Genomic DNA, 13623 nt, shown 5'->3' on the forward strand with positions numbered 1-13623 from the left:
TGACCCTGCTTCTGGGTAAGTATGAGGAATCCAGGTAGCTGAGCTTGTCTCAGGCCTCAGCAACAAAATAGGTGACCTATCTGCTGCTATGCTCCTGACCAATGGGGAGAAAAGTCACTTTGCCTTTCATAATTTTTGAGAATGTTGTCACCTAAAGCACTCCAGCAACAGTCCTGAACTCCACTGAGCCAAAAAAAAGAAAAAAAAAAAGAAACAAAGAAACAAAACAACCATCCTTCTCAGGAAGCCTGGCACACACTGCGAGATTAGTCAGATCAAACAGACCACAAAACTCTACAACACAGGCAGGGAAGAAACCCAATCTCAGAGTAGAAAAATGATGGAGACATTTACAGAGATTCATGTAAACACTAGAAAGAATTCATGAGCACCAATAAAATATGTAAATGAGCTGAGGAAGAGAGTGAGCACTTGTGGTGGAATCTGGCCCCCAAAGATCCCCAGAACCTGTGACTATGTTATTGTATGTGCGTGATTAAGTTAAGGCTATTGAGATGGGAGGACCATGCAGGTGGGTCCAATGTAATCACAGGGTCTTTATAAGAAGGATGCAAGAAGGTCAAAGGCAGAAGGAGATGAGATGATGGACAGTAGAGGTTGAAGTGATGAGTTTTGAAGATAGGGAAGAGGCCATGAATCAAAGAATGCAGATGACCTCCAGAAACTGGGAAAGATAGGGAAAGGCTTCTCCTCTAGAGGAAGGAACATAGCCAACACTGATTTTAGCCCTCTAAAATTCATTTCAAAATACTGACTGTGAGAACTGTACAATAATTTGGGTATTTTAAGCCACCAACTTCGTAGCAATTTGGTACAGCAGGAATAGGAAACTAATACTCCACTCTAGAGACCCCAATGAATGTCTTAAATTAGAAGGCTGAGTCTACACATGTTTGAACAAACTCTACAAATGTAAGAACAAAAAAGTAAGAGATGGAAAATTTGAGGGAAAAGATAAAATATTTGGAGGATAGATCCAAGAGACCTAACTGGTATTAGGTATTGTGGAAGGAAAAAATGGAAGAGATGGAGGAGAGGCAGGAATTAATTTGCCACAAGTAGAGAAAGAAATAACCTCAGATTTAAACACAAGCCAAGTGCAGGCAGAACTGATAAGGAAAAACAAACACCTGGACACACCTTGATGCAATTTCTGATCTCTGAAGCAACATTAGAACTGTTGTTTCTTTTTCTATTTGTGTGGCAAAAGCGAAATATCTTTGCTGTTGATCTTTCCTATTGTAAAAACACTGCATCTCGAATGTTAAAAAATCAGACAATATAGATAAGTATTTATCTATATTATTACTTGTGAGTCCATCACTCAGAGATAACCACCATTAACACATTCAACAGCTTGACTGAGGTATAACTGACATTAAAACACTTACATACTTAGTTTATAATTTGATAAGTTTTGACATACGTTTGATCCATGAAACCATCACCACAGTCAAGATAATAAACAGATTTGTCAACTGCATAGTTTGCTCCTGCCTCTTTGTAATCTGCCCCTCCTGCCTCTATTTGCCTCCTATCTGCCCCATCCCCAGACAACAACCGCTCTCTTTTCTATCACTATAATTAGCCTGCATTTTCTAGAATTTTATGTAGGTGGAATCACATAGTACGTATTCTTTTTTGGTCTGGCTTTTTCTCTTAGCATAATTGTTTTGAGATGCATCCAGGTTGGTGTCTGTATCAGTAGATCTTTTATTTATTTTTCTGTGTGTGCTATTCCAGGTCTAATTATTCCCCCTTCCTAAGACTAGACTCTTTTTAGTATACTACCCAATGCCCTGTGAATTATGAGGTTTTTCCAGTCTAGTTGGTGGGAACAGGCATTATTTCTGGCTTTGTGTGAGATCCAAGTACTAGTCCCACTAATCTTTGGTACTTCCCAGGGCCCTGAGTAGTTTCCTTACATGCGAAGCTGATCAGTGCTCTGTTGAATACTTGAAGGGGCTGCTCTGCAGGTGTCCAGAGCTCTCTCTGTGTACAGTTCTCTCATCTCTGGTCCCTTCCCTTCTAGCTGCTTTGGTCTCCAGGGGTTCTCTGCTTCATATCCTCCAATCCTCCAATCAACGAGTCTCCCTGGCTCTGTCTGGGTCCCTCCTCCCTGTACCACAGCCTGGACAAGGTACACAGCCTTACAGACAGGAAGATGGGGAAATCGTAGGATGCACTTCATTTATTTCCCACCTCTCTGGGATCACTGTGCTTCACTGTCTCATGTCGATGTCTTGAAAACCGTTTCATGTATTTATCCTATTTTTCAGTTGTTTCAGGCAGGAGGGTAAATCCAATCCCTTTTACTCCGTCTTTCCTGGAATGACTGTTAACATTTGAGTACATATCTTCCCAGAATTTTTATCATGAGTTAGTGTACATTTTTTTGCTTTTGTCTGTATAGCACCTTTCTTTCCCTTTTCAAGTAACATGACCCTTCTCCCTCTTCTCATGGAGAACCACTTCTTCCACATTCCAAGGTTCTCAAATGGACCAGACAATCAGAGTGACTCCTCACCTTATAGCCACTGAGTGCATGTGACTGAGGTTGGCTCAATCATATACAAAGTCCTCTAGTTATTATGATTAATAGGGGCAACTGACTGAGCTGGGAGAAGTGAAATTCTTTCTTGTGATTTTTCCAGGTGGATGTAAAGACAGAGTGTTGTCTTTCTTCCTAGATCAAAATTTCTAAGGATGTTCTCCCAGAATTCCTGGCAGCCATGTCTGCCTTAATTGGAAAAAGCATCTTCGCAGATGTAATTAAGGATCTCAAGATGACATATCACTGTTCATTACCCAGGTGGTCCCTAAATCCAGTGACAAGTGTCCTTATAAGAGAAGACACGGAAGAGAGGCCAAGTGCAGACTGAGGCAGAGGCTGAAGCCAACACAGAGGCAGCCACAAGTCAAGGATTATCTGGAGCCACCAGAAGCTGGAACAGGCAAGGAAGCGTTCTCCCGGGAGCCTTCGGAGGGAGCATGGTCCTACCTACCAACACCTTGATTTCAGAGTTCTGGTCTCAAGAACCGTGAGAGGATAAATTTCTGTTGTTTTAAGTCTTCGAGTTTGTGGTGCTTTTTTTTTTTTTTTTTTGGCCTTGCCATGCAGCATGTGGGATCTTAGTTCCCCAACCAGGAATAATCGAACCCATGCCCTCTGTAGGGGAAGCATGGGGTCTTAACCACTGGACCGCCAGGGAAGTCTCTGTGGTGCTTTGTTATGGAAGCCTTTGGAAACTAATCCTGCAGGTAAAACTGATCTGTGTTACAGTAAATTAGGAAGAATGGAAGTGAGGAAAAGACACTATATTATCAATGAAGACCATACTTAAAAATTTAAGTTTTGAATATTACAGACAGCTTGAGAACTGTCTGCAGATACAAGAAAGACACTGTGTTCTTGCAGACCAGAGGAGGGCACAGAAGAAGGATGACTGAGAGGAGAGAATCTGAATATTATTGGGACAAAACCCACATCCTTTAGCCACCCTGACTGAAGGTCTCAGCAGTTCCTTAGGATAAAGTACCGAAAGCTGTTAGCAGAATCATATTGTGTAACATTTGTTGTTTGACACATACATATTTGGGTTTAAGTTAAGCAACAGTAAGTTAATTACAACTGAGTGTTTATCTACCCATTTTATTGATAAAGACCGGAATTAAAAGAATCACCTCCTATTTTATTATTGACAGATGCCCGAACTGGGAGGCTATCAGTTGAGAACAGTGACCAAAATTGTGGTGCCAAGGGAGAAGATTGGGGCCTAAAATGAGCTGTTCCCATTGAGCAAACCACTCATTGTTATCATGCCCGTAGCCCCTCAAAGATGCCACTGCTGTGCTTTGTATAAAACACCCACGTCTGTTAAATCTTTTTTGTTATTAATTTTTATTGGAGTATAGTTGCTTTACAATGTTGTGTTAGCCTCCACTGCACAACAAAATGAATCAGCCGTACACATACAGATATCCCCTCCCTTCTAGGTTACCACAGTGCATTAGGTAGAGTTCCCTGTGCTATACAGTATGTTCCCAACAGTTGTCTATTTTATACATAGTATCAGGAATGTATGTGTGTCAATCCTAGCCTCCCAATTCCTCCCACCCCAGCCCTTTCCCCCTTGGTATCCATACATTTGCTCTGTAAGTCTGTGTCTCCATTTGTGCTTTGCAAATAAGATCATCTGTACCACTTTTCTAGATTTCACATATATGCATTATTATACGATACTTGCTTTTCTCTTTCTGACTTAACTTCACTCTGTATGACAGACTCTAGGCCCATCCACGTCTCTACAAATGACCCAATTCCATTCCTTTTTATGGCTGAGTAATATTCCATTGTATATATGTACCACATCTTCTTTATCCATTCCCCTGTCAATGGACATCCACTTTTGTTAAGTTTATAAAATATTTCTGTCTCTAATACCTATAGACGTTTCCAGGGGAAAAAAATTAAAAATTCTTTTTTCATGGGCGTAATATACTGTCTAAGTAGCCCTGGCATTTCAGAGGTCAAATGAAGCTGGGTGGAGGCAAAATGTGTTGAAAATGTTTATAAAATTGAAGATCCCTGCTTGTTTTCTTGGAGTCTAAAAGTGCCCGTTACCACTCTGGATATGTGCGCTTTCAGTGATGTGACCACGGTGAGGGGCAGGAACCAAGACTCCTACCTCTTCCTCCTCCTCCACTTCTAGCTCCTCATCGCCTTCGGCCTCAGCCTGATAGTCTTCTGTTTCTTCATCATAATCGTCCATAGTTAACTCCCAGCCAGCATAGTGGAAAGGTTCTGTAGAAAAAAGAATAAATAGTTGGGAAGATATTTTTAGGATAAAAGCCTATTAGCATATTACAGTAGCCAAAGATTAGGAAAATTAATTATAGGGACTGGTCTCTTAGCTTAAATGTGTATGCAGACAGGCCTTCACAAATTCTTTAAGTGACAACTGGCCAGTTTGGCCAGTGCTGTTTGTGCCTCATGGCTGTTCTGATTGGTGGGTGCCTGCACTATGACAGTTGTTAAATATTTTAAATATCATCCCTGGTTATACTGACTGTTTTGCTTCACAAACCACAGGCTTTAAACTTTCACAGTACTTTTAATAATATTACCTGCTCATGACAATAAATGTTATGATTACAGACGGCCCTTACTTTCCATGGTCTCAATGACTTTTTGAAGTAGTTCCTCTGGAGTTTTGTCAGCAATCTCCAAGTTTAAAACTTGAGTAAAAGAGTCACTGATTGCTGTTTCCATCTGCCTCCAGGCGGAGTAGAAAGATCTGACACTCTCTTTAATTGGCTCCATTTCAGGAACATCAGGATAAGCGTCTTCTGGAAACTCAGGTAGTACAACTTTTGAGTAAAAGTTAAAGGAAAGAAAAAAGAGCCTTCAGGCATTATATCTTTAGTCATATTGCCAAAATAACTTATACTTTATAATACTTTAAAAACATTTGGGGCTTCCCTGGTGGCGCAGAGGTTAAGAACCTGCCTGCCAACGCAGGGGACATGGGTTCGAGCCCTGGTCCGGGAAGATCCCACATGCCGTGGAGCAACTAAGCCCGTGCACCACAACTACTGAGCCTGTGCTCTAGAGGCCACGAGCCACAACTACTGAGCCCTCATGCCACAACTACTGAAACCCATGTGCCTAGAGCCCGTGCTCTGCAATGAGAGAAGCCAACGCAGTGAGAAGCCTGCTCACCACAACAAAGAGTAGGCCCTGCTCACCGCAACTAGAGAAAGCCCATGCGCAGCAATGAAGACCCAACGCAGCCAAAAATAAATTAAATTAAATAAATATTTTAAAAATTTGAAAGAAATAAACTTAGTGTTCTAAGCAATAATATACATTTATAAATTCATATTTCAATTATACTTTGTTCCTTGTATTGGCTGTAGATGAATTATTACTTATAAATAAAATCCAAATTATTTGGATAATTAATATCAATTTCATATGGCAACTTTAACTGTTAATAAAATGTATAACATAAAATTTGATGAAAAACTGTTATAAGTTGGCTAGATACACTTTTAATATAATAAGTTAGATAAATAAATATAACACACATCAACTGGCATACGACTGACATAGAAAGAAACAAGTAGGAAGTTGGTACTATGCCTAAAATTGTAAGAGAATATGAAAAGCACTTTTATGCACTAACTACTTTTATTTGATAATCTAACCTGTTTCAGATAATTCTTTAGTTTCTAGTCCCTCTTTGGATCCTTTTGGAATTTCTGTTCCAACTGTAGTATCCTCGGTAGGCTCAGACACTTTAAAAAAACCAATCTAATAGTGTTTGAATTTTAAAACATTATTCCTTTATGAAGTTCTTAGCACAAAGAAAATTTCAAAACATAGTTTAAATTGTGTATACTATATCTAATTGATAATATGGTTCTTGTTAGGTAAAGTATTGAAACTGAGTCCCCCTAAAACCGAGTTCCCCTGCCTAGTTTATGGTTAACCTCCCTATTCAAAACTTTATTCCTTTTCTTGTCCCCTCTGACCTCAATCCTGTGCTAACTGAACACTAATCAACCAGAGTCAGATAACATCATTAATGTACAAACTCAGGTTGTTTCTCCAGGGCAAGACCCCTGATCATGCACCCCCACAGCAGAGACTCATGAACAGTAGGCATCCTGACCCCTGAAACTACAATTAAGAAATGTCACAAGATGACGATTAACTACAGCTTCTTTGTTCTTCCCCTTTAAAAGCCCCCAACTCAAAGACCAAGTTGGAGTAGATCTGAGATTCATCTCCCACTCCCTTGCTTGGCGCCCTGCAATAAGCCCTTACTTTGCTGCAAACATGCAAACACCCGCTGTCTGAGTTTGGCTTCCTGTGCCGCGGGCACACGAGCACACTGCTTGGTTTCAGCAAGGCATAAAAATACATAATAGTATAAGGCAGGAAATGAAGAATATTCTTAAATACACAAAAGGACATTGACCAGAATAACAAGTGGTACATACAATTTTGACTGATGACTGTTGTTAAATATCATTCAAACTCCTGTTCACATGGCATCAAACTAGCAGTGTCTGATAGTTCTTTTAATTTCTTGAGATACCCGTAAAGATATACCAAAGGATCATAAAGTGGCAATAAAGGGCGATGATATGCCAAAGTCTCAGCTGTGGGTGTTGGTGTGGTGAAACTGAGGAGCGTCTCAACTAATACCACTGTTGGAGATGTAGATCAACAACTGCTTTCCTGGATGATATAAGACATGATCCACATACAGATCTAGCATAGTTAGTTTCAGGGAAGGAAGGACTAATAATCTTTCTTCTCAGCCCATAGTCTCTCCTAGTTCTGAGACACAAGTTTTGTGTAGACCACACACACACACACACACACACACACACACACATTTTTTAAATATATATGTAGCCATTCTGTAATACTGTGGAAGCTGTTATAGCCATTCTGTAATACTGTGGAAGCTGTCTTTTAAGTTAGCTAAAGTAATAGTTGGGTCCTCTTTCTACAGAATCTGTAACGTTTAATACTCAGGAGAACAGGGAGTAGAAGGGGACAAGACTAGGGCTGGCCTGGTGGCAGCATATTTAATTGCAAGGTGTTCAATTACCTAAAGAAAAGCATAACCCTGACAAAGAGAAGAAGAACACCAAGAATATACAGAAAATTCTAAACTGTCTTAGCTTCTCTGGCTTAATCAGAGAATGCAATAGTTGGGGATGAAGAAGATCCAGCTTCAGTCTAGAAAAGCCATAGAAGATGATACTAAATATCATAAGTTGAATCAGGTTGATGCACATTGAGCTGACCTTCAGGTCTATATCTGAGAGTGCCTGGCAGGAAGTTTAAGGGAAAGGAGTATATGCGTGTTGTGCGTTTGTTGGGGGGAGGGGGGTGGTGCTTATAAATACTCTACCTACCCTTCCTGTTGGTTACCCTACTCTACCTGCTCCATTCAGGGAGAAGTCAACAACAGCAACAAAACAAAACAGCAACAACAAGGCCTATGAAAATATGCTATAATGAAGGAAAGAGAGTATTGATTCACAGATTCAGATGAAAAGCTTGCTTCTGAAGATTTCTCATATAAAGCAAAATAAACTAAATTTTAGAAGATATGTACTTCGTACACTCAAAAAGCACAGGAGGACAACAGAGTCTGTGAAATAGGAGCCATGAGGCAAAAGGAGAGACCAATCTAAGATAAAGGCAGAAATACAAGAAAGCTAGTTGAAATAAGAACACAATGCAAGAAAATCTAAAATGCAATAGCAGAATTGAAATACACATCAGGAGAGAGGCAATAAGGAGCAGAAAATAAGTCAGTGATGTGGAAGATAACAACTCTCCAAAAAAATACAGAGAAAAAGGACAATGAGGTGAAAATTATCAAGAAGAAGATTAATGTGGTTGAAAAGCAATAACTATCTAACTAAAAAAATAATAAAACATGATCCTGAGAAAGGAATCTGAAACAATAACAGAAGAAAAACATTTTGAGCCAAAGACTGTGGTATGGAGACAGGAGGACAGAAGATGTTTGATGACATCTTTACACTATCAAACCAACCCTGGGGACTTCTCTGGTGGCGCAGTGTTTAAGAATCCACCTGCCAATGCAGGGGACAAGGGTTGGAGCCCTGGTCCGGGAAGATCCCACATGCCGTGGAGCAACTAAGCCCGTGTGCCACAACTACTGACCCTGTGCTCTAGGGCCCGCAAGCTACAGCTACTGAGCCCACGTGCCACAACTACTGAAGCCCGTGTGCCTAGAGCCTGGGCTCCGCAACAAGAGAAGCCACAGCAATGAGAAGCCCACGCACTGCAAACAAGAGTAGCCCCTGCTCGCTGCAACTAGAGAAAGCCCATGTGCAGCAAAAAAGACCCAACGCAGCCAAAAAAACAAAAACAAAAAAACAAAAAATACCCTGGACTCAGGGATGAGACATGTCCCTTATTTAATACAGTGTTTGGCATTTCTGTTACTTGTAGACAAATGCAGTCACAATGGATACAGATGGAATAGTCTTCCTCTTAAGCAAGGTCAGCAGCTATGCTTCTTAATTTAAAAAGTCAACCCTACCACTTAGTTACTTGATAGTGGAAGCACATGATCAACGCTTAATCAACAACACTGAACATCCGTGCTCCAGAATTTAAACTCTGAATTGTTTGCTACTTAAATCTGGTCAGGTTTCTGGATAATGGGGTGGCAGGAAGCGACTTGCAAAATGTTCAGTGGTTGCTCACTCCAGGCTGCCCAGCCTGGTCCTGACGACTCAACATGGTGAGGTCAGGCTTTATTTGAGAGAGATGCATTTGACTGGAGAAAACTTGATCAGACCATGGCATTGGTTTTTAGATGGCCATTAAGGAACCACTGGTCTTAGGGACACACTATCCGTGCAGTTGTCATTATGAGCGCTGCTCTTTATATACCCTAGGTGTCTGCTGTCCCCTGCTCCTTTTCCTTGAATTACACTCCTTGTGATGGATTCAATTGTGCCCTCCCCCAAAGATATGTTCACATCCTGACCCCTGGTACCTGTGAATGTGACATGAATTGGATACAGGGTCTTTGCAGAAGTAATTAGTTAAGGATCTTGAGATGAAATCATCCCAGATTTAGGGTGGGCCCTAAATCCAATGACTGGTGTCCTTGTAAGAGGAGAAGACACACAGAAACAGACACACACACACACACACACAGAGAGAGAGAGAGAGAGAAAAGGCCATGTGAAGATGAAGGCAGAGACTGGAGTGATACAGCTACAAACCAAGGAACACCAAGGACTGCTGGAGTAACCACAAGCTAGGAAGAAGCAAGGAAGGATTCTTTCCTGGACATTTCAGAGGGAGCATGGCTCTGCCAACACCTTGATTTTAGACTTCTAGCCTCCAGAACTGTGAGAGAGTAAATTTCTGTTGTTTTAAGCCACCAAGTTTATGGTAGCTTGTTAAAGCTATCCTAGGAAACTGATATATTTCCCAATAGTCTACTTGAAAACAAGCATTGGAGAGCAATGTGGAATTTAGTGAAGATTTAGCAAGGGAGAGATGGAGAGACTTTATACCACACACCCTGTGACAGACACTGGTGGTAATTCACCCAGCCTCTGTGTTCCTCTTCTTCCTTCCTGACAGACCTGTGCTTTTGTTCCAGTGTTTACCCTTCCCCACATGGCTGAGGGAATGGGACCCTCTCTCCAGCTCCAGGAATTTATCCTGATTGGTTTAAGCCCCAAATGCTGGTTCCTTTCCTTCTGATATTCGGGGAGGGAATGTAACTATTGATTTTGAGAGTGCTAAGATTCAGTTTCACTTAATTTGAATTAGGAATCCTGAGCTCTGGTCTTTTCAGAACATAAGGCAGACGAGGAAAACATCTCTAAGTTCTAGTCTGGTAATGATGATGTTAAAGCATGAACTATGAGGCCGACTCTCTGCTGGGTGCTTTAAAGAAATGTTCTTATCCATATAAAAACTCTGCTAGGTAAATCTTCCTAGCCCTGTTTTACAAATGAAGAACTTGAGGTGCAGGATAACTCTATAACTTGTCATATAGCAGCCAATGTGAAATTTTTAAAATATTAGTAAGATCAGATTGACCACTTACACTTAGAGAAAACTCCCATCTCCATAAGCCTCTGGTCTCTGCTTTGCTCTCCAATTTCACCTCCCACGTCCCTCTTGCTCACCATGCTCCAACCACATTCAATTTCTTCCTTGACCATGTGAAGCTGTGCCCACCTCAGAGACTTGGCAGTGGAGGGATCTCTGCCCAGATCCTTTCAGCGCTTTTGTCTTGCCTCAAATATCATCTCAGATGACACTCTTCCTTGACCATAACGTTTAGTGTTGCCTCTTCCAAACCACCCCCGGGGTCTCTACCTTGCTCATTCATTGAACAAACACTTACTGAGTTCCTACTATATCCCAGGTACTGGTTTAGTGTCTTCATAGATTTTTCTTCATGGCACTTAACACAATCAGAAATTATCCTAGTTATTTACTTGTTCATTCTTGATCTTCACCCCATAGAATGATGGCTCCTTGAGGGTAGGGCTCTTGACTGTCTTGGTCACTGCTGAGTCTGTACTACCTAGTGTCCGTTGCTTTGCATGGCACTTAGAAGGACTTCAGTAAATACTTGTTGAAGGAATGGATGAATTTCCCGATGTTTATTACTAGCTGACTCTATTACATGTCCATGAAGTGCTTGGAATGAAGCACTGTGATTTGAGCCAATGGTTACTCTAAGCTCATGTTCTTGCATGTAATTGGCCTATACCTAACCAGTACATAAAGAAAGCAAATTGGGAATGAGAAAAGTGATTAAGCAGCCTCGGAATGCATAGGTTATTGCCCTTTAAAGTGTCGATTCTAAGCAATACATGTGTCATTCCATTCTAAGGCTAGAGTGCCGAAAGGATTGAAATGAGACTTCAGTCATCTTATTTGACAGAGATAATGATTATCTTGTGGCCCAAGACAGAAGCCAAACTTCAAAGGAAAAGATGTGTTCCCAAGCAGGAGATATACAAAGCCTGCTTTGGGTATGTGTTAGTTTCCTGTAGCTGCCAAAACAAATTATCACAAACTTGGTGGCTTAAAACAACAGAAATGTATTCGCTCACAGTTCTGGAGGCCAGAAGTCAGAAATCAAGGTGTTGGCAAGGCTCTGCTACCTCCGGAGGTTCTGGAGGAGAATCCTTTTTGCCTCTTTGACCTTCTCCTGGGTACTGTCATCTCTTGGCTGGAGTCTGCATCACCCAATGTCTGCTTCCATCTTCAAATTGCCTTCTCCTCTGTGTGAGAGTCTAATCTCCCTCTGGCTCTCTCTTATAAGGACATTTATGATGGCATTTACAGCCCACCTGGGTAATCCCACATAATCTCCCCATACCAAGATTCTTAGGAACTTCCCTGGTGGTCCAGTGGTTAAGAATCCACCTTCTAATACAGCGGACGTGGGTTCCATCTCTGGTTGAGGAACTAAGATCCCACGTGCTGCAGGGCAACTAAGCCCATGCGCCGCAACTACTGAGCCTGTGCGCTCTAGAGCCCATGCGCCACAACTAGCGAGAAGCCTGTGTGCCACAACAAAGAGCCTGTGCACTGCAACAAAGATCCCACATGTCACAACTAAGACCCTATGCAGCCAAACAAACAAACAAATAAATAAATACTAAAAGAAAAAAAAGGAAGATCCCTTAGGGCTTTCAAAGCCTCATTAAAACAAAACAAAACAAAAAATTCTTAATTTAGGGACTTCCCTGGTGGTCCAGTGGTTAAGACTCTGCACTCCCAATGCAGGGGGCCCAGGTTCGATCCCTGGTCAGGGAACTAGATCCCACGTGCCGCAATTAAGAGCCTGGATGCCGCAACTAAAGGATCCCACATGCTGCAACTAAAAAGCCTGCATGTTACAATGAAGATCCCACGTGCTGCAACTAAGACCCTGCACAGCTAAATAAATAAATATTTTAAAAGAAGATTCTTAATTTAGTTACATCTGCAAAGACCTTTTTTCCAAATAAGGTAACATCTATGGGTTCCAGGAATTAGGATGTGGACACACCTTTGGCAGCCACCATCAGCCTACCACAGGGAACTCTGGATAAAGTAAAAAAAAATTCCAAAAGTAATGGATTTATGTTAGACAGGGTAGTATTTTTTCCTTTCTCTTTTTTATTTTGGTAAAATACACATAACATAAAATTTACCACCTTAACCATCTTTAAGTGTACAGTTCAGTGGTGTTAAATACATTCACGTGGTGTGTAACCAACACCACCATCCATCCTCATAACTGTTTTCATCTTGTAAAACCAAAAACTCTATACTCATTAAACAATAAGTCCCCATTCTCTCCTCCTCCCAGCCCTTGGCAACCACCGTTATACTGTCTGTCTTTATGATTTTGACTACTTTTAAGTATCTCATATAAGTAGAATTATATGGTATTTGTCTTTTGATGGCTAGACAAGGCAGTTTTAAGTGAAAAACAAATTGCCTACTTAAGCAATTTACAGGAGAAGACTTTGTGAAAAAGGACCCTTGGATGGAAGAAGTAATCACTAGTTAAACCAGATGCAAGCCCTTCTGTGAAACAGAATATGGTTTAACAGGGACAAAACAGACCCACGATTTCACAGATGCTAATTGGTTCTGGAGAAGCCCAGTCATGTCTACAGAGCTGGCTAGAACTGACCCTGAATGGAGTAGGCTACTGGCTTTAGAACACCCAATTTAGGTTGCCTGGGGGAAATAATGAGATAAAAGGCAATGACATTAAATTGTCCCCTAGATCTGTTACACTATTAAATACCAACTGTGAAACTTTGGGGATATTGGAAACCTGGAAACATTTAATGGACATTTGTGTCATATTTAATGGATGTCAGTTTCTTTTATTTCTTTTGATATTTTATGGCCTGTTTCCTTGTAAAAGGTAGGTGGGTGGGAAGATTGTTGTCAGACTAATTGGTTAAGCACTCAAGAAAATAATGAAGTTTCTGGGTGAGAGTTGAAGTCAATAAAGGTGTGGGATTCTTAAAAAGAAAATTGGGTATTTCATCCTG

At 41.0% G+C, this 13623-nt stretch overlaps 1 protein-coding gene and 1 non-coding gene across 2 annotated transcripts in view; one reads left to right on the forward strand and one right to left on the reverse strand.

Moving 5' to 3' along the window:
- Nucleotides 1-13623, reverse strand: part of AK9 (adenylate kinase 9) — a 116062-nt gene that overhangs the window by 40580 nt on the left and 61859 nt on the right. Inside the window, exons 22-24 of the mRNA XM_024755840.1 lie at nt 6232-6321; nt 5191-5391; nt 4710-4825 (exon numbers count right to left, since the gene is read on the reverse strand). Coding sequence (XP_024611608.1) covers nt 4710-4825; nt 5191-5391; nt 6232-6321 — 407 coding nt within the window. The remainder of the gene's footprint in view (nt 1-4709; nt 4826-5190; nt 5392-6231; nt 6322-13623) is intronic.
- Nucleotides 12313-12385, forward strand: TRNAG-CCC (transfer RNA glycine (anticodon CCC)). Its single transcript has one exon. It is a non-coding gene; the product is annotated as a tRNA-Gly (tRNA).

The sequence above is a fragment of the Neophocaena asiaeorientalis genome, unplaced genomic scaffold, assembly GCF_003031525.2.
Source record: "Neophocaena asiaeorientalis asiaeorientalis breed wild unplaced genomic scaffold, Neophocaena_asiaeorientalis_V1.1 scaffold105, whole genome shotgun sequence".
In the NCBI taxonomy this organism is placed as follows: Eukaryota; Metazoa; Chordata; class Mammalia; order Artiodactyla; family Phocoenidae; genus Neophocaena; species Neophocaena asiaeorientalis.